The sequence below is a fragment of the Euleptes europaea genome, chromosome 6 (assembly GCF_029931775.1).
Source record: "Euleptes europaea isolate rEulEur1 chromosome 6, rEulEur1.hap1, whole genome shotgun sequence".
NCBI lineage: Eukaryota > Metazoa > Chordata > Lepidosauria > Squamata > Sphaerodactylidae > Euleptes > Euleptes europaea.
In genome coordinates this window covers 27,211,970-27,231,918 of record NC_079317.1, presented here as the reverse complement: position 1 = coordinate 27,231,918, position 19,949 = coordinate 27,211,970, and the positions used below count along the sequence as shown (strand labels likewise).

The 19,949-nt window shown below is 44.1% G+C and overlaps 1 protein-coding gene across 5 annotated transcripts in view; it reads right to left on the bottom strand.

Moving 5' to 3' along the window:
• EML5 (EMAP like 5) overlaps window positions 1-19,949 on the bottom strand; it is a 121,443-nt gene that overhangs the window by 55,366 nt on the left and 46,128 nt on the right. For all 5 annotated transcript variants that reach the window (XM_056851056.1, XM_056851057.1, XM_056851058.1 and 2 more), the window contains 9 exons: window positions 18,217-18,323; window positions 16,278-16,396; window positions 14,768-14,954; window positions 13,213-13,318; window positions 11,516-11,609; window positions 9,134-9,234; window positions 8,522-8,724; window positions 2,654-2,765; window positions 1,808-1,935 (listed from right to left, as the gene is read on the bottom strand). In XM_056851056.1, the coding sequence (XP_056707034.1) occupies window positions 1,808-1,935; window positions 2,654-2,765; window positions 8,522-8,724; window positions 9,134-9,234; window positions 11,516-11,609; window positions 13,213-13,318; window positions 14,768-14,954; window positions 16,278-16,396; window positions 18,217-18,323 (1,157 nt within the window). The remainder of the gene's footprint in view (window positions 1-1,807; window positions 1,936-2,653; window positions 2,766-8,521; window positions 8,725-9,133; window positions 9,235-11,515; window positions 11,610-13,212; window positions 13,319-14,767; window positions 14,955-16,277; window positions 16,397-18,216; window positions 18,324-19,949) is intronic.

Below are 19,949 nucleotides of genomic sequence, written 5' to 3'. Positions count from 1 at the left end.
ATTTTCTTGGAATCAAAGACAAATGTGATCTCCTATGCAGGGTTTTTTTTTTTTTAGGTCTCCTATCCAAATACTAGCCAGGGCCAACCCTGCTTAGCTTCTGAGGTCTGAGGAGATCAGGCTAGCCTGGGGCTATACAGGTCAGGGTATGCAGGGTTTATCACCTACTAAGCAGACAAAGGCCGCTACAGGAGAAACCATGTGTACAGATGGGCTGCACATAACTTTCCCCAGTGAGACAACTAGCCCCCAGGGACTGCTCTGGATCAGCATACGTCCTTTCTCCCTGCGTGCCATGGCACTGATCCAAATTGTCTACTGGAATGGAGTTCCAAGAATGGGAGTGGCAGAGCATGTTTGATTGCCAGAATGCAAGGAAAATGTAACATGTTGTTGGGCCCTTTCACTTACTGATGTAAAGGATATGTTGATTGGAATGCAGACAAAATGTACAAGCTTGATCCATGTCTCTCCTTATAGGTAAGGATCGATTAGAAAAAAATGGTGCCCTTACTGGAAACTTAATTAATTCTATTTCCAGGAGGGTCCTCTATTTACAAAATCACTTCCTGGCATTAATATCCTGACCAGGTACCAGGCAGTCTTTAACTGTGGCCACCTAGCAGCTTCAGGAACACTTCACTAGTTTCAGATTTCTATTTTTAATTTAGGCATTATTCTGAGAGTTTTCTTACGCCTCTGATTAACAATGTATTCTTTGAGCAGTCAAGATGCTATGGTTTACACTCACAAGATGGTGCACACATGAACAATTTTCTCTCCAGAACGAAGGAGGTCTGGTTCTGCCATTTCACAGCAGAAGCTCCACACAGAGCATACTTATTGCCAAAACTACATAGCTCATCTGGGAAACTGAGGAGATCCTCACCCTGGTGGAATCAGAAGTTCTTCAACCAGGAAGAGGTGCTATTTCTGGATATTGAGACCAGATTTTTTTTGCCATTAAGTCACAGCTGACCTATGGTGACCCCATGAGATTTTCAGCTTATGGTGACCCCATGGGATTTTCAAGGCAAGAGTTGTTCAGAGGTGGTTTGCCATTGCCTGCTTCTGCATCGCAACCTTGGACTTCCTTTGTGGTCTCCCATCCAAACACTAACCAGGGCCAACCCTGCGTAGCTACCAAGATCTGAAAAGATTGGGCTACCCTGGGCTATCCAGGTTAGGGCAGAGAGAATAAATAAACAAAATGACATGCAAACATTTAAACTAAAAAATGTTCACACACATTTATGTTAAAACAAATTTAAAAGGGGACAGACCATCTGAAGCATTGAGGTGGAGAGTAGCAGACAAGACTGTTGACAAAAGTAGCACTTGAATCATATCAAGCTGCCCTATACTGAGCGAGATCATTGGTTTACCATGCTTGGTTTTGTTTACTTAGACTAGCAGCAGGTCTCCAGGGCCTCAAGCAGACTTTCACATCTCCTTTAATTGGAGATGCCAGGGATTGAGCCTGAGACCTTCTGCATGCCAGGCTGGTGCTCTACCATGGAGACATGACTCTTTTACCACTGAGCTTTGGCCCCTCCCAGAATTGCTGTTAAATGCACTGCTGAAGCAAAGAAAAGCTGGCTTCAGTCCGCGGAAGGAAAACCCCAAAAAGGTGTCATGTTTAAAGATATATTTGTACACACCCATAAACAGAAGCCTATCCAATTATTGATCCTATTTCACCTTTCACAGGACCTTTACATGACTGACAGCAAAATGTTAAAACACCCATTATTTAAAGTTTCACAAATATGACAAGCAAAAACACGAACAAATTGTTTATATTCACCTGAACCAGCAAAGTTATTGGTCCACTTTTATCCACTTCCAATATTTCACCATTCTTTGTACCCACTAAAATATGACCATGTCCTAATGATATGGCACGTATAGAGGGGTTATCTTCTAAAAGGAGACCTACACAGGAGAGAGTTTTAGAGAATATCACATTATGCTAAGAAATAAAGCTACGTTTTAATTACTTTATTAGGGCCATTCTACACATTACATTGGAGATCTGTGGTTGAAGTTCGAGGGGGGGGGAGAAGTTAACACTTTCTCCCTTGCACCATATTCCTAACAAAGACCACCACCAGCCCTGGGGTGTAATCAGACCCCGATGGAAAAGATGACAAACCCTATCTTTGCCTGTCTCCTCTCCTTAACAGGGCTAATTGTAAACTTGGTAGGTTTATGTCATGGACACAGATCAGCAGAAGCAGAACTCCTCACTCAGTGCTGCATCTCAATCTAAATAGCACCACCATGGCTTTTAAGGGTAAAAAACAAGTTAGAAACATCCTTTCCTGCCCTGCCACTCATGATCTGCCTAAATTCACAGAATCAGCATTGTTGTTGTTTCATCCAAGAAAGTTAATAAAAGCTACTGTTCATTTCCCTGCTAACCTGAAGCCTCATCTGGAATTAATGCTTTCAGAAGCCATAAGGCCTGACTGTCAGGTGGAGGTTGCTGTAGAGACCACACTGACCAAACTACACAGCGCACCGCTTCATTTTAAACAGCACTTAAAACCCCGACCTTCACACTTCCTCATACTGTGCAGGAAAACGGTCACTAAACCAGAATACCAAAAATTCAAATTTATAAACAACAGAAGAAGACAGGACAAGTTACCTTTGGAGCCAGGGGCCAAGGCAGCTCTTTTGATGGCATATGTTTTCAGGCATCGTTCAAAAGTGTCATCCCAAAGAGCTACTACTCCATCTTTGCCTCCGGTTACAAATCCCTGAAAAAATATTAGAAAATGAACAGCATAAGAACATAAGAAAGGCCCTGCTGGATCAGACCAAGGCCCATCAAGTCCAGCAGTCTGTTTACACAGTGGCCAAACAGGTGCCTCTAGGAAGCCACTAACAAGACGAGTGCAGCAGCACCATCCTGCCTGTGTTCCACAGCACCCAAAATAATAGGCATGCTCCTCTGATACTAGAGAGAATAGGTATGCAGCATAAATATTATATGTATAATAGGTATACAGCAGAAATATTCTACACTGTAATCTCTATTAGTATCTCATTTAAGTTTTAATATTGTTCAGCTTTCAAACTTTCACTACAATCCTGAAGAACACATATTGTTATTCTGCTTAACTCTGCTTAACATACTGTCAGTGGTGGAAATTTGTGCACAGTTATTTTGAATGGAGTAAGCTTCCACTGAACGCAGATGAGATAGTGGCCTGGCCTGCCAAGATTTCTTCAGGTGAAGAGGAATTTTCATCAACCCTGCCTCCTATGGGAGACCTCCAATACCCCCAAGCTATTCCTGGAGGACCCCCCATCCCCCAGAAGAAGCATTTCAGGGTATGTTTTAGGCTGTCGCAGGAGGGAGGACTCAGAAAAATTGCATGTCTCCATGTTCGTGGAAATCTAGGTGGGATCCAAGCCAGTGAGTAAATATGTGCAGAATAAAGACGAATGAATTCAGACCACCACACTGACATTTCAGTGGTGTTTTCAGATTCATGTGAAATGTGTTATATATTCAATTCCAGTTCTCTAAATTTGACAGACCAACTGAATTACACAAACTACTCAGTTACTTTACATTTAATTGTGCTTTTCAGCCAAATCAATTCATTTCATATTATTAAAAGACACTCATACCATTGTTTTGTTTGTTTATTTAGAAAATTTCTAGCTAGACTTTCTAGTAAAACAACACTTAAGGAAGTTTACAAAATGGATTTTAAAACTGTTACATTAAAAAAAAAATCCCACTGAAAATCAGGTAGAAGAACAACGATTTTGTGAGAGATCCCCCTCTCAGAGTTTGCTTCTCCAAATCAGTTGCTCAGACGTTGATACAGAAACAATAGATTTATTGAAGCCTTCAGGAGATGAGACAGGCACAGGTAGAAAGTTGCAAGTGAGGGGCTATACGGGTTTACAGAATATATTGACTCCAGGGCACTGGGGCACTGGGGTTCACACTTATTGTTATGGGAAGTTACAAGCTTGGCATAATACAAAACATCAGACGGATCCCAGGAAGTCTGGTGCGGCTATCACACTTCCAAGGCCGCACCGGCCTGAGGGAGTACTGGCAGGAAGAACAGCGGGGGGGAAGATACATGGGCCATCAGGCCTGGCGCCTGAGACCAGAAGGTGTGAACTGCTTTTACGAGTTCACTGATAACACCGCAGGTGATGGAAAGCAGAGACACAAAGACAGAGACCCTCACATTCTGCCCCCCTTAAGGCCCCCTCCGAGAGGACGAGGCTTATCGGGATAAGCGAGGTGGAATTCTCGGACTAAGCGAGGAGCTGCCATGTGGGGTGCGGCCACCCATTCGTCATGAGCGGAGCCAAGGTTTTTCCAGCGAACAAAGTAAAACAGTTTCCCTTTCTTCCATTTGGAATCTAAAACCTTGGATAATTCCAAATGGGTATCCCCTCCTACTACGGTAGGAATCTCATGAGCGGGAGGGGGGTGGAACTGGGGAGCTGCTACATAAGGTTTGAGGAGGCTTATATGGAAGACTGGATGAACTCCCTTGAGAGTCTTCAGATTCTTGTGATCTGTGCACACTTCGAACGGCAGCTCGGCCCCCTCCAAGAAGTGTCTCCATATGGTAAGGGCATGTTTGACCGCTGCTGCCTCCTTCTCCCAAATGGCCCAGTTGATTTCGGACTGGGAAAACTTCTTGGAGAAGTAGGCGCATGGCCTCAACCGTCCCCCCTCATCCCTCTGCAATAGGGCCCCGCCCATGGCTACATCCGAGGCATCCACCTGCACCACGAAGGGCTTGGTGCAATCCGGGTGAGCCAAAACGGGTTCGGATGAAAAAAGTAGCTTTAAACGTTCAAAAGCTTGCTGGCACTGGGGAGACCATTGCAGACGGGCTGAGGGGAGTGCGGCGCTAGCCCCCCTGTCCTTGGTACGCAACAGGGCAGTGAGGGGAAGTGCAACTTGGGCAAAGTTGGGAATGAAATTCCGGTAAAAGTTGGCAAACCCCAAAAACTGTTGAAGTTGGCGGCGGGTAGTGGGGGTTTCCCAGTCCCGCACCGCCTGGACCTTGGCGGGGTCCATTTCCAACCCTTGGTGGGAAATCACATACCCCAGAAATGTAATAGAAGGTTGGTGGAATTCACACTTGGACACCTTAGCATACAGTTTGTGCTCCCGCAGCCGCTGGAGCACTTCTCGCACTAGGCGCACATGTTCTTCCATGGTCTCAGAGTAAATAAGAATGTCATCGAGAAATACCACCACCCCCCGAAACAGTAAATCATGCAAAACTTCATTAATTAATTGCATAAAGACACTCGGAGCCCCCGAAAGTCCGAACGGCATGACCAGGTACTCAAACATCCCAAAACAACTGGAAAAGGCCGTTTTGGGTTCGTCTCCTTCTTTGATGCGAATGCGGTGGTAGGCTTCTACCAAGTCCAGTTTGGTGAAGATTCGGCCCTCCTTTAATTGTGCTAGAAGGTCAGGAATAAGAGGGAGGGGGTAAGCATTAGACTGGGTGACTGCGTTCAGTCTGCGAAAGTCAATACACAGTCTTAAATCTCCCGTCTTTTTCTTTACAAAGAAAGCTGGGGCTGAATAAGGAGCCTTGGAGGGGCGTATGAAACCCCTCGCCAGATTGACATCCAGATAGTCTCGCAATACGGTCTTTTCACTAGGGCTCATGGGGTAAACCTTTCCCTTAGACAGTTTGCCTTCCCCTACAATCTCGATGGCACAGTCCGTTTCTCTGTGGGGAGGCAGTTCGTCGCACTCTCTAACATCGAAAACATCAGTAAACTGCGAGTACTCAGAGGGTAATTGAGGAGAGACTGGGGCGGGGGACCCTACCAGTGCGGCGGCTGGAGTTCTGAGTACCCGTTCCTTGTCATGCAACCCACAGGGGTTTTCGGGGAAGGAAAGCACCCGTTTAACCCAATCAATGGAGGGATTGTGTCCCCTTAACCAGTTCATCCCTAACACCACAGGGGTTACAATAGGGGCGATGGTGAAATACAACCGTTCCCAATGTTCCCCCACGGACATAATCACGGCTGCAGTTCTGTGGGTCACAGGGCCCCGTTTAAAGTCACTCCCGTCCATTTGGGAAAAACGGAGGGGTCCCGGAAGCCGCTTGCGCCGGACACCCAACTTCTTGGCAGTTTCCTCATTTATCATGGTGCGGGCACACCCCGAGTCGACCAACGCGGGGACCTCTAACGGGGGACCCCCTTTGGGTAGGGACAGATGAACACGCACAAATACATTGTCCTCTTGGGCGCTTACCATCGGTGGAGCTCCTTGCACAACGATAGGGACGGTCTGCTGCGGAGCCCCCTCTACAGCAGACCGACGGCGTTTTTTGCCGGCTGTTCCCACTCTTCCTCCTCGCTGGAAGAGGGGGACGGGGTGGTGGCTTCCGGGGAGCCGTCCGAATCAAAGACGGTATTTGTAATCCGGGACCCCGATGGGACCGTAGAGTCGGATGCCCCATCCTGGGGGCGCGCGTGGAGAGCGGAGGGTGCGCCGGAGCGCCGGCTCAGTGGTCCACTTCTGCGGCGAGGCTGGCTGTCGGCGGCCGGTTTCGTCGGCTCGGCCTGGGTCTGGCGAGGGGGGGTCGGACGGCCTGAGCGAGAGGGGCATTGCGATGCAAAGTGACCCTTTCCCCCGCAGATCAGGCAGACGCCGGCCTCGAACCGCTTGCGGCGTTCCGCGGCCGAGAGACCCCCGCCACCCCCTTGCCGGAGTTCCCGGCCACGGTCACCTCGGGGCCTGGGGTCTCGCCCAAGCCGTTGCTTGGACAAGTTCAGGAGTTGTTTGCGATTCTCGATGTCAGCAGCATGGCGAACCCAACCTTCCACATCCGGGGGGTTCCCTTGCATGAAGGCCCAATGTTGGAGGTCTGGGTTGAGACCCTCCCTGAAACATTGTACCAAGGTAGCTTCACTCCAGTCCAGAATTCGGCTAGCCAGTGACTGGAACTCACTTGCATACTGCGCCACCGACTTAGTCCCTTGGCGCAGTTGCATCAGGGAGGCTTTAGCCCGCTCACCCAGAGTCGGGTCCTCAAAACGGTTTCGGAGTGCTACCATGAACTCGTCCAGGGTTCGCAGCACCGGCGAGCGGAGTTCATACTGCAACACCATCCAGGCAGCCGCCTCCCCTTGCAGTAAGGAAGCCACGTACTGCACCCGGGACTCCTCAGAAACGAAGGTTCGGCCTTGTTCCCGCATAAAAATGTCTACTTGGACCATAAAAAAGGTCAACTGGTCTCCCGACCCGTCATACGTGACTTTCAGGTCCCGACGGGCCGGGGGGGCAGGGGTTGCGGGCGGAACTACCGGCGCCCCGTCTGGGGGAGCACCGGCTGGAGGTTGCAACTTCAGCGCATCTAGGGTCGTGGCCATCTCACCCATTACGCGTTGCATGGTCTCCATCTGCTCCTGCATAGCCCGGCGGTCTTCCTGCCACTGCTTTCGTTCTTCCTCCATGAGGGCCTCTTTGCGGGCCGGGTCCCCTTCGAGTCCCGTGCTGGGGAAGGCCAACCGGCGATCCTTCGCCGCAGTCCGCGAGAGCGACCAGCCCTTGGGAGAGTCCAGCCAATAAGTAAGCCCCCGGGGACGTTCGTCCCGATCTTGGTCGGGGGCACGACCCTTCGGTTTCTTTGGCTTGGCTCCCTCCTCCTTCGGGTCCGGCTTCTCCGGCTCGTCCGGTTCCTTGGGGGCATCGGGGTTAGGGGTGGTGTCCTCGTCGGCTGACATTCTGTCCAAAGCGGTACAGCTGCAGTCCGAGAGGCAAAGACTTGCAACTTAATGTGAGAGATCCCCCTCTCAGAGTTTGCTTCTCCAAATCAGTTGCTCAGACGTTGATACAGAAACAATAGATTTATTGAAGCCTTCAGGAGATGAGACAGGCACAGGTAGAAAGTTGCAAGTGAGGGGCTATACGGGTTTACAGAATATATTGACTCCAGGGCACTGGGGCACTGGGGTTCACACTTATTGTTATGGGAAGTTACAAGCTTGGCATAATACAAAACATCAGACGGATCCCAGGAAGTCTGGTGCGGCTATCACACTTCCAAGGCCGCACCGGCCTGAGGGAGTACTGGCAGGAAGAACAGCGGGGGGGAAGATACATGGGCCATCAGGCCTGGCGCCTGAGACCAGAAGGTGTGAACTGCTTTTACGAGTTCACTGATAACACCGCAGGTGATGGAAAGCAGAGACACAAAGACAGAGACCCTCACAGATTTATCATAAAACAGAAAATATAGCAATAGATATTAGACCCTGCAGTCCTAGGCTGGAATTCTAAGAACCTGTGCATCCAAGTGGCCTTTAGGTCGCATGATAAAAACGCCTTTTGAAACTTGCAAGAACAATTTGTGATATGGCACAATGGTCTGTTTAAAGAAAAATAGTGGAATTTCCCAAATTACATGCTCAAGCCATTAGGCATATAGAAATTAGCTCTCTGGGTCCTGACCATCTATTTATTACTGATTCATATCCAAAATAAGCCACTCACTTTTTCTAGTGCGTGCATGCTGAATACTGGACCATCGTGTGATTTCACAGTTTTAATAAGGAACATATCTCTCCATATACACACATCTCCAGTTGATGTTCCAGAAAAAGACATCTCCTCTGTCCAGCCATAAACAGCACACATCATTGTATCAATCTTCCCCATTGGGCCTACGTAGCCCTTTTTCCCAATCAGTCCACCTCCTTGAGTAAAATAAAAACAAATCATTACATATATCCTTCAGCAAAGATGTCTAAAAGACCACACAAAGCAGTTTTTATCCAATGCTATTTATCATTTTAAATCACTTCTTGCTGTTTTTTCATAGTTTCCTCTGTTTTGAGGTGTCAGGGAAAGCAACTGAGATAAATAAGTGAGAAAAAGTAAGTAAATCGGCATATGATTTAATTATGGTATCATAAGAGGCAAGACAAAGAGACAAACTCTATTTTCTTCTCTGCAATGGCTCCTGTCTATGGGATTACACACTGGAATCTATGTTTTGGCACAATGTGTCACTATATCCCCCTTGTGTAGGCATTGGATATTTTGGTGCCCAGAAATTAAAGTGACTTTTAAAAATATGTCAGTACCTTAAATTACTTTTCTTACCTGCTCTTCGCCAGAACTTTATGTGTTTAATTCCAGCTGTAATAAGTTTATCAGGCATGTAGGGGTTAATCTTAACAACAAAGATCTTGTCTTTGCTCCCCCTAAAACAATACACAAAATAGACTCTCTCTGATATGTGGAAAAAGATTTCTGCATGGGCATAAAATTAAGACAAACAAAATCTGCAAAAGCTGTCGATGTTGAAATGGCGAAGTTAAAACATTTAGTAGTGCATGCTTACATCAGAAAAATAAAAGGATTATCTATTTAACTTTTAAAACCTTGATCAGATATTTCATTTTTATGTTCTGTAATACAAAACAAAACACAATAGTTAAATATTCCTTTAAAACTGTTCTAGGTAATGTAACTCTAATAAAAGGAGGTGTATGATTATTTTTACTTTCACAAAAAAGTTTAGATTGCCTAAACAATACACTTATGGCAGACTCTGAAGTATTATTTTTGATAGCGGCCTTGATCATTAAAGATACCTCTGCTCTGTAAAATACATGCAGCCACCTTATTCTGAATCAAATCTTTGGTTCATCACGGTCAGTATTGTCTACTCAGACTTGCAGTGGATCTCCAGGGTCTCAGGCAGAGGTATTTCATATCACCTATCACCTCTTCCCTTTAACTTGAGATGGCAGGGATTGAATCTGGGACCTTCTGCATGCCAAGTAGATGCTTTATCACAACATCATTGTATACCCAAAAAACTCTTAACTCTTCTAAGAGCAATACCTGAAAACGAAGTTGTAATTCGGCATTATTCAGGATTTGCTTTTCGGCTCCTTTTAATTGCCACAATATTTTTGTAAACACCCCCCCCCCCCAGGCCTGCTGGACATCTTGGATATTATAGCTTGGATCGAGCGAACCACAAGAAGAAACACAAATGGTCTTAGTGTAGTTTCATTTATGTAATGCCTAGTGCTTTCTTTCTTATATTTTTTGCCCAGAAATTGGTTGCACAAAATCTTGCACATGTGGAAACACAAGCAGAGATCCAATAAGTCTGACTTAGCACAAGCTGCTACCGCAGTTTTTTTTGCACTTCTGCTTTCACAAGAGCCGTAGCACTACCAGAAATTTTCTGCTGGATCCAACCCAATGTGTTCATAGGACTTCAATGTTGCCATATACGCTGCCTGACCTCCCGCCCTGGTCATGGCAACCACACCAGAGACTCACTGTACTGTCTAAGCGTTATAGCCTGCTATTCTGGGCTAGTGCTCCGCTGCATTACCAGGCTGTCCAGAACAAGAGACCGGGTCACCCCTGCAGAACCATCCAAAGGGAAGCCATGATCTTGATTATTTCCTGATCCAAAGGGAAGCCATAACACTGAAGCGAGAGCATCACGTTGCTCTCTCCTGCCACCCCCCCACCCCTCTATCCTGTGAGAAAAACATCCGCCGCATCCCTGGAGTGTAAAGATTCACATCTTCCTGAGGTACTGTCGAACATGAGAAGATCGAGTCAAGACATCCCGGAGATATGTAAATCATTGGTGCCAGCTTAGTTTACAAATTATCACTTTGCCCTATCTCTGCAGCCAAAGTCTTTGATCCCTATTGTTTTAGATAGGAGCCATATGGGGAATCTCAACTCTCGCCACCCCAGAGAAGGGTATATTTTGCCCTCCCTGACAAAGCAAGTTGTTGTTCTTCTGCTCTACCTGTCTCTCCTTTTTACCGTGTGTGTTGAGTTTCACAGAGCTCCACACACACCCCTCCTTTCCGGTGACTTGGCTGGCTCAAGTCTCCGATACGTCCCTCTCCCATTCCCCGCTATATTTCATTTTGTACCTATGTGCCACGGATTTTGGACATCTCCACTTCTAGATCGGTAACGTATTACCCAATCAACAATATCCTCTCCTTTGAGAAATGTCTCTAATCCTACCTCCTTTTATTCTTATTTTCTTGTATGTATGTATTTGCAACACTGAATGAATGAATACATAAACACTTTTAATCTGGAAATCCTTGGTCTGTCGTTATTCTGAGGTTCACTGAAAAGAACCCTGTATACATTGGGTGATTCCACTATATAAATAAATTAGTGCCGCTGCTCATGCTAATTTCCCCAATCAAAGAGCAGTTTCGGTAACATCAATGCATAAGATCAGATTCATACAGTTCACATCCTGATTGAATGTGGGATATCAATAGTGAAAAACTGAGCCTATGCAATTTATGACCCTCTGTGGATGCCCAACTGACCCAGAGGATGGGGCAGGAAGGTGTGATCTTGTTCTCCAGTTGTGTATATGGATATGGTCCAGTTCAGCTCATATCGGTTATACTTTCATCCTGGTTAATGCTATTTGAATTATGCTTTTGCTACAGTTTTCATAAATAGCTACATTCCTACCTTACAGCTGAAAGTTTCTCCCCTTTCCTCCAGTCCCAAAGAACAATAGTGTGATTGTCATCTATTCCAACTGAAGCTAGGCGTTTGCCATCCGCTGTAAAAGGAAATGAATGATGAGAAGGGTACATATGAATTATTATTCTGTATCTAACAAGATGCACAAGTCAAGCATCATCTATTCCAACTGAAGCCAGGCATTTGCCATCCGCTGTAAAAGGAAATGAATGATGAGAAGGGTACATATGAATTATTATTCTGTATCTAGCAAGATGCACAAGTCAAGCATCAAGCACCAAGAGGTGTACTGCAGTGAGGAACAAGCCATGGAGGAATCCTCTCTACCAGTGAGTGAATTAGATTCTGCTGCTGTCATCAGTGTGCATGTAACGAGGCAGGAGGTGTTCTGCCCTTGCTTGTTAAACAAAGGAACTAACAGGAAGTTCTTCAAAAAACTGGGGGGCATTTATGATATCTAGTATTCAGGTTTAAAGAAAACATTTAATAAAGAGTAAGAGAAGAGTCTAACACGCAGGGCTTAATGGTTTGCTCAGGAATGTTATGCTCTCATAACTACATGATGTTGGACTAGACAGACCACTGTTCTAATCTAGAATGGCCTCTTAGTCTGAGAACCGCCACCTGGAATTATGAGAATCAGATCCACAACTGTTTTCTTCGTCCTCTTTAGGGTTAGGATTATTAGAGGAGGGTACTTGTAAATTTAGAGTTTGAGAAGCAAGATTTGGAATAGCCTAGGGTAGAACCTGAGGTAGAGATCAATTACCGTCCTGCAGTTAGGAAATGATCAGCCCCATCAGTGTTTGAGGGTCCGGAGTTATTTCAAAAGTGCCAGAGTGTTGTGTCTGTCTCCATATAAAGTGTAGCTCCAGCCATGAGCTGGGGCATCATTTGTGCCTGGGTGGGGTGGGGGGACAAAGATAACTTTGGGCAATTGGGCCCAGCACTGGCTGTCAGTCAGTCAGCTCTCAAGTAGCTTCCTGTAGCCCACCCAGAGGTCAGCTGATTACAGGATGGGTGGGGCACACAGACCTGCAGGCTTCTCCCTGGTATGCAGCTCAGATTGAAAGGAGCAGGCTGAAGAAGTGCTTGGCATCCAGCAACTCTCTCTCAGCAAAGGGAAGGTCTCATTTGCACCCATCACTAAAACAAATGACAAAGGTGCAGTCTGCCACCTTCCCTTCCTTTCGCTGCTCCTGGCTGACGGTAACCCCCACCCACCCCCGACCCCAGAAAAAGAGGAGGCCTGGAGCACAAGGCACTGCAAGGCTAAGTATCCTAAGAAACGGCAGATGGGTCAGCTACGGGAAACTGCTTGAGAGCTGACAGGCTAACAGCTGGTGCTGGGCCCAATTGCCCAAAGTTATCTTTGTCCCCCGCACCCTCACCCAGGTACAACATAACTCCTAGAGAGGAGAGTGTAAACACAGGAAGGGGAACATAAGCAGAGGTTCCAGAGTTACAAAAGGAAGCACTCAAGCCAACTTAACTGCAAAAGAGCCATGGAAAACTAAACAAACAATAGCTTCGGAGAAAAGATTTTAAAATGGAAACTGAGGAAGTATTATGAGAAAGATCAAGAAAGGGATTCTAACCATAAGGAGCACAGATATATAAATATATACAGATATAAATATATGAGGACTCTAATTTCAGAGATGAGCGATAATAATGAATACCTGAAAAGTCAACTGCACAAACACCATATTGGTGATAGCCCTTTAACACGGACAGTGGCTTGATTGTCTCGGTATCCCAAATATGAATTGAGCTGTCCCGACCAACCTTGAATAAAACAGAAAGCACAATTATTTCACATCTGATTATATGTATTTAAAAAAAATAGTTTACAGACAGAGCCAAATCAAAATAAAACTAGTAGTACTACAGGAGCAGTATTACTAACATTTTATTATTTCTTCATAGCTTCTATATCCTAACCAATCTGTCCTCCTTTTATGGGATTACAACACTCTCTTTAACTTAAATATATGATTTTTTTTAAAAATTCCAGTAGTTCATTGCTATTCTGGCCTTCGGATGTTCAAGGGGGCCTTCCCACCAGAACTGTCATGCAGTTCAGCTGGAAGAGCACCGCCTTCCTTCAGTTCTTTGTAGCCACAGAAGGAGTTCTAAAGGAAAGGAATAAAAGCATCATGGTATTTCACATAATTACAATTAAAACTTTTTAAAAATCATGTAGAGCTGACAATAGGGCCTGGAGGGAGGGAATGGGTGCCTGCGCAGAAGACTCTTGATGAGCAACAGTTACAGATAACTGCAACCTGGTTTTAATCTTCAGGTTATGTGTGCTGTGCCACATAGAGGGTATATATAAAGCTCCCTTACCACGGAGGGGTGTGTGGAGCTCTCGGATAAATAAACTTTGAAGAGCTGCCTTTCCAACTGCTGATTCATGCCTGGCATTCATGCAAACAGAGGCACATTTCACAAATCTGGAAGCTGATGGCCCTGTAGCACCCCTGCAGATTTCCCTGAGTGTGACCCCTTGGAGAAAAGCAGTGGAAGATGCTTGGGCCCTGGCAGAATCAGCAGTAATCTGGATCAGACAAGAGATGGCTGCACGGACGTAACAATGTTTGACAGTTGAGAATCCATCAGATCAGGGTTTTCTGAGGAGACCATTCTATCCATTTTTGGAGAAGAAAAACGGGAAAAAACAGGTATCCCTCCTAAGGGGGGGGTGTCTGTTTTTAAAAAAGCTTCTTTTACACTCAAAGTATAGAGTGTACATTCATAATCACTGGTGGTAGATTGGAAAAATACTGCCAGAGATACCGGAAAAATACTGGGAGGATGAGAAACTGCTTTAGGAAGAAAGGACCAGTTTGTTTGAGTGAAATTTGACGAAAAGAGGGGCACAGTGCTAGGATGCTAGTTTGCTAACCCTGTAAGACAAACTAATTGCCACTAGAAAAAGAGTTTTCATGGAAAGGAATGACTATGGAAATGTGGCCATGGGTTTGAATGGTTTACGCACAAAAGAGGTAACACCAGTGAAAGGCACCACTGAGGAACTGGGGGAGATACTGAGGGGGAGAGATTAAAAAGTCCTTTTTTAAAAATTCAACACAACTGATGGAAAAAATAGACCTTACAAAAGTGATTCCTTTCAAATGTGTTCACAGATACAGGTGACACTATTTATGAAATATTACTTGGTAAAGTTTTAATGAATATTAGATCTCTTGATTAATTAAACATTAGTCCTACCTGGCCCGTTGCCACATAGTCCTTTAATGGATGAATAGCAAGACAGAGAATGTCATCATCGTGACCCAAATAAAAGCGTTGTGTGTTTTGCTGTCGATTGTACACCACACCTACTGCCGCAACATGGTATACAATTTCACCAGTCTGGGTGTAAAATAAATTACTTCGACAGTCATAGCCTCTGTAACTAATAAAACAGTTTGGCATTAAGACCATATACACCATTAAATAGTAAAATAATGTAAACATGTTGGTTTTTAAATTACAAAAATTTAAGTAAAATGACTTTCAAAACAATAGTTTCATCAAAATTATCTAAGAATGAATTGCTACTTACTAGAAGAATATCTCAAGGAACACAATCTGGTAAACACCGCAATTTAGCTGAAATTTATTTGGCATGAAACCTAACAGGCACACACACTCATCCTAACCAGATAACTATCAAGCGCTTTACAATAACCAGATATTGTATTTATAACTCCATTAATACCCTAACTGCACAATCCTAAGGAGTGGGTGGTTGTACAGCGGCTGGGGATGGGGAAGCCATGCGGCCTCCTGAGCAGCTTGCTGCAGGGAGCAGCAAGCCAAAAATGTGACTTCAGAGAAAACCCCGTGAAACTCTCCATTGAGTTCCATGGGCCTATGCCTGCCTTTTTGCAGGTGTAACTCAGTGCCTGTGAAAAGGGGCGTTCCTGCGCCAAAATGACTTAAGGAACTGAATAAAGTTAGCTTCATCCCTGGGGATGCTCCCTTTGACGCCAGCATGAGCCCTTGCACTAGGAAAACGCTGCTGGCGAAGCTGCGCTGGCACCCACAGCTTGGGCTGCCTCACGGCACCCCAGAGCCAGCATAAGTGGCTCTGCATAGGCATTAGTGACAGTTAATGGCACAAGTGGCCACAAACGGTGGGTCACACCGGCTCCTATCCCCTTTCAGCCCCCACTCCTTAGGATTGGGCTGTAACATTATCATCCTAAAAAGATCTCCATTTCTACTTTACTGAGTCTGATGAAGGGAGCTTTGCCTCTCAAAAGCTTGCACCCAGAAACTCTTGTTGGTCTCTAATGGACTACTGGACTCCAATGTAACTATCCTAAAAAGAGTTACACTCATTGAAGTCCATTCACTTCACTGGACTTAAAAGGATGTAACTCTGCTTAGGATGGCACTAAGTCCGTAGGGTTGGAGCCAATTAGATTTCCTCTACTGTAAAAGTGAAGAGAAGGTCCCTTCTGACCAGCAAAAAGCCTATGCAAGTGATCAAGGGATCTGCAGAGACATCTGGGATAGGGGCTTTAGAAATTAGAGGAATTAGGTGAAGTTAAATGAAAAAACTGACAGAATCCAACCCATAACTCCTCCACTAAATGCAAATGCCAAGTTGAAACAAACAAACTTCATAATTTTGGTGAATTCTTTAGATATTAATTTAGATGTCAAATTCTGCATGCAAGAAAATAATCTTTGTGAAATGCTTTAAGGCATAAATTAATTGTTTACATACCCATGAACAAAGTGCAACCTTATACTATTGATTGGAGCCCGTTCTCTTCTTTTTGATGCTGCAGTTTTTCGTTTTTCTTTGCATTGCTCTTTAAGCTGAGGTAGATCTTCTTTGTAAACCTTAGCAGAGAATATATATGCTCTTTATAATAGCATACGTCTGAAAAGTAAATCTGTCTGAACAGAGGTTTACAGCTAGTTTTCTTACTTTTTTACAAAAGCAGCACATTGTAGTTGTTTATGATAACACTTGACAGAAATTGCAATACAATTAATTAAAGTATTGTAAAAAGATACATCCTCTGCTCTTTCTATTTGCTGTAATTACTCTGAGTACTAGGGCTAATTTCCACTGACTTCAGAGGCTTTACGTTAGGGAGGCTGAAAAAATTTGCACAGATTTGATAGCAGAGGCATGATCTATAATCAGAGGCATGACAGCCAGCGTGGTGTAGTGGGTTAAGAGCTGTGGACTCTAATCTGGAGAACCAGGTTTGATCCCCCACTCCTCCACATGAAGCCTGCTGGGTGACATTGGGCTAGGCACAGTCTTTCAGAATTCTCTCAGCCCCACCTACCTCACAAGATGCCTGTTGCATGGAAAGGAAGGGAAGGTGATTGTAAGCCGCTTTGAGACTCCTTACAGTAGAGAAAAATGGAGTATAAAAACCACCTCTTCTTCTAATTATGGCTGCGATCTTAGGAACATTTTCCTAGACATAAGCCCCACTGAGTAAAATGGGACTTGCTTCTGAGCAGATCTGATTAGGATTGCTCCCTGTGCAGCACTGTGTTGATGGTTCTGTACTCTGGTACCTGGACAGACAGCCAAGCCCCCAATATGTACTCAGGAACCAAGATATGCATGTCCAAGAGCTTTGCAAAAACTTCCACTGCAACAACCTGAACTAGGTCGAGATGTTGCAACAGCTTCTAGAAATAATAAGAGGGGTGGCACCAAACACTGAAGAACAGGACTCAGGCACAGCCAAAAATGTATGAAAGAAAATAGTTAACTAAAAATTTTTGGATACAGTTTCTGATAGATTTCACTGTCTTCACAGGAATCTATAAAAATGCACAACATAATACATAACACTGAATTAACCTTGGAGAAAAGCCTGAAAATAATAAAACATCGCACTGAAAGTAAAACACAAAGCTAATTCCCAATATAATTTGAGTTGAACACAGTTTTGAAACAGTGCTTCTAAAGAAATCACGATTACTAAATCAGGGAAGCTCAAATATCTGCTAGTTCAACTCATGTCCTGTTCGTCAGTTGCATAGCGAGAAGATTTTTCAATGGACTCTTTGTCAACCTATTCATGGCTGTTCAGCAAGTAGCTTCACTCTATTCCTTCCTAATAGGATAAACAACTTTTCACACATGCATGATTTCACAGACACACCTGAACTTTCTACTGCCCCCACCCCGCCCCACCATGCAAAACTGCTGTTCCACTCAGCAGGGAATTATTTAAATATATAGTTAAATCAGTTAAAAAATTTAAATCCCACTGTTTGATGTTGATCTAAGTAGTTCTTAGCAACGTTAATGGATGCTGATCGGTTTGGACTGGCAGCGTTTTTGTGCATGCACAGTTTTGAAAAAAACTGATACAAACGTGTTCATCATGCATTTGAGTCTTTCGGTGCTGAATTGAACCAACCCAGTAACCGGCTCATGTCTGATCATCACAGCCCAACCAAGTAAGTTTGTAAGGGTTAAACGAAGATCAATAACTGCTCCTAGGCAGACAGGATGCCATGGGCTTGGGGCTCCTGGCCAACAGCTGTTGTAACTGCTCCGACCACTTTGCATTGCCATTTCTTGCACAGTCTATGGTCTGAGCAATATCCAATCTCTACATTACAAAGGGCTTGCTAAAAAAAAATTGGGGGGGGGGAGTAAATCACACTGTTTCATTAAAACATACCTGTCGACGGTATGTGAGCTGAGTCTCTTGCTCAATTTCAGAGTCCAGCTCTGGAACATCAGACTGATCAGAATCTGATTCCTCGCTATTAGAATCAACCAGGCTTTCTGTGTCACAAAATAAATAAAATTGATAACGAAACAACATTAAAGTAATTTAAAACTACTCCACTAAATATCCCAAGTAATTACAAATAACAAAGCTATGAGAATTCTTGACATAATAAAACTACTTATAAAGCAGTTATATGAACCGATATAAAAACGAAAGTCAGTTTTATCTTCAGTTACACTTCATGAGTTTTCTAGTTTATTCTTCCTGCTTCTAAGGCCAGTCATACATCATGAGAAACCATAAGCTTGTATGGGATGCTTCTGTGCTCCCTCCCTCATTCATTCCCTCTTGCACAGAAGACTTCTTAATTTGGATTTAAAATTCAGAAAACGGCATTTGTCCATGGTTTAGAATCCCCTTTTTGGGAAAGGAATCAATCTCCATTTGGCTCAGTACATCATCATAAATGAAGAGCTTGAGTCAAGGCTTCCCAAACCAAGAAGACTTCAACTGTGCAGGCAGAAGGGAACACACATGCACAACAAGCTATGCTTATGCCCGGTGAACAACACGGTACTTTATTCTGAGTAGACTGTGGCGGGAATTTTTGGTATTGAACATTAGTTTATATTAAGATTATTAGTTTATATTAAATATTATTAGTTTGTGTTAAGAAAAACCAATTAATCTGTAGATTATTAATCTATAACTTAGAAGCCATTCTAAGTGAAGACCTGACTTTTAGCTGACATCAGCTCCAATTAGGACTCTGACCTAAAGGGTCATAAGAAATTGCATTGCCAACAGTTAATCACCCACAGCACATCAGATGCCCCAAATTTATGTTTATAACACCAAGGTTATTAAAACAGACAACAAATTATCTGCCCACGTAGTGGGGAGATTGTTTTTGGTACATTGAGTGATGGACAGGACAATCAGTTAGCAGGCCCGGACACTGAAAGAATTATTATGGAACAAGATATTTCTAAACAATCTAGTCATGATTTGTGGAAACTCATTTCCTAAAGAATGTGACAGGGAGGGGTCATTTGAGACCCTCTCCTCACGGTCCAGCCCATAAAAGGCTAATCCAGATGCCCAGTTTTGTCCTTCCACAGAGACCACAGACCCATTCAATGGATGCCATCTCTGTCTCTCTCTTTGGAAGTGACCCAAAGGCCTTTGTTACTGTCTGTCTGTCTGTGAGTCTGTTACTTTATGTCATATATATTTAGTTAAGTATTGCTTTTTCCTTTGCTTTATATTCTTTTTGTAAGTTCAATAAAACTGTTTGATTAACTCTTCATATGGTTTGAATGCTGTTTAAGAGTGACTGTGTAAGAGTGTTTCTCTGTGTGCAAGGATCCAGATCTCTCTGGGTTGCTTTTTGGTAAGTGAGGCGGGCAGAGAAAAACCATGCACAACGAACTACAAGGGGAGGACAAAAGAAAATCTCCCAACATAGACCTCATTACGATCGCTGTGCATTTACCATCCCTAATCTGTCCACTTTAAAACTCACTTGAGTAGTTAGGTAGTTGAATTGGATGGGATGATGGGCATTTGAATGTTCTCTGTAAGTTTTCATAATATTTTATAAAAAGGCATTTGAAATTTGGTTGGTTTACCCAATTTGCTCTATCCACCATTGGTAAAAATCAAATAAAATATATATA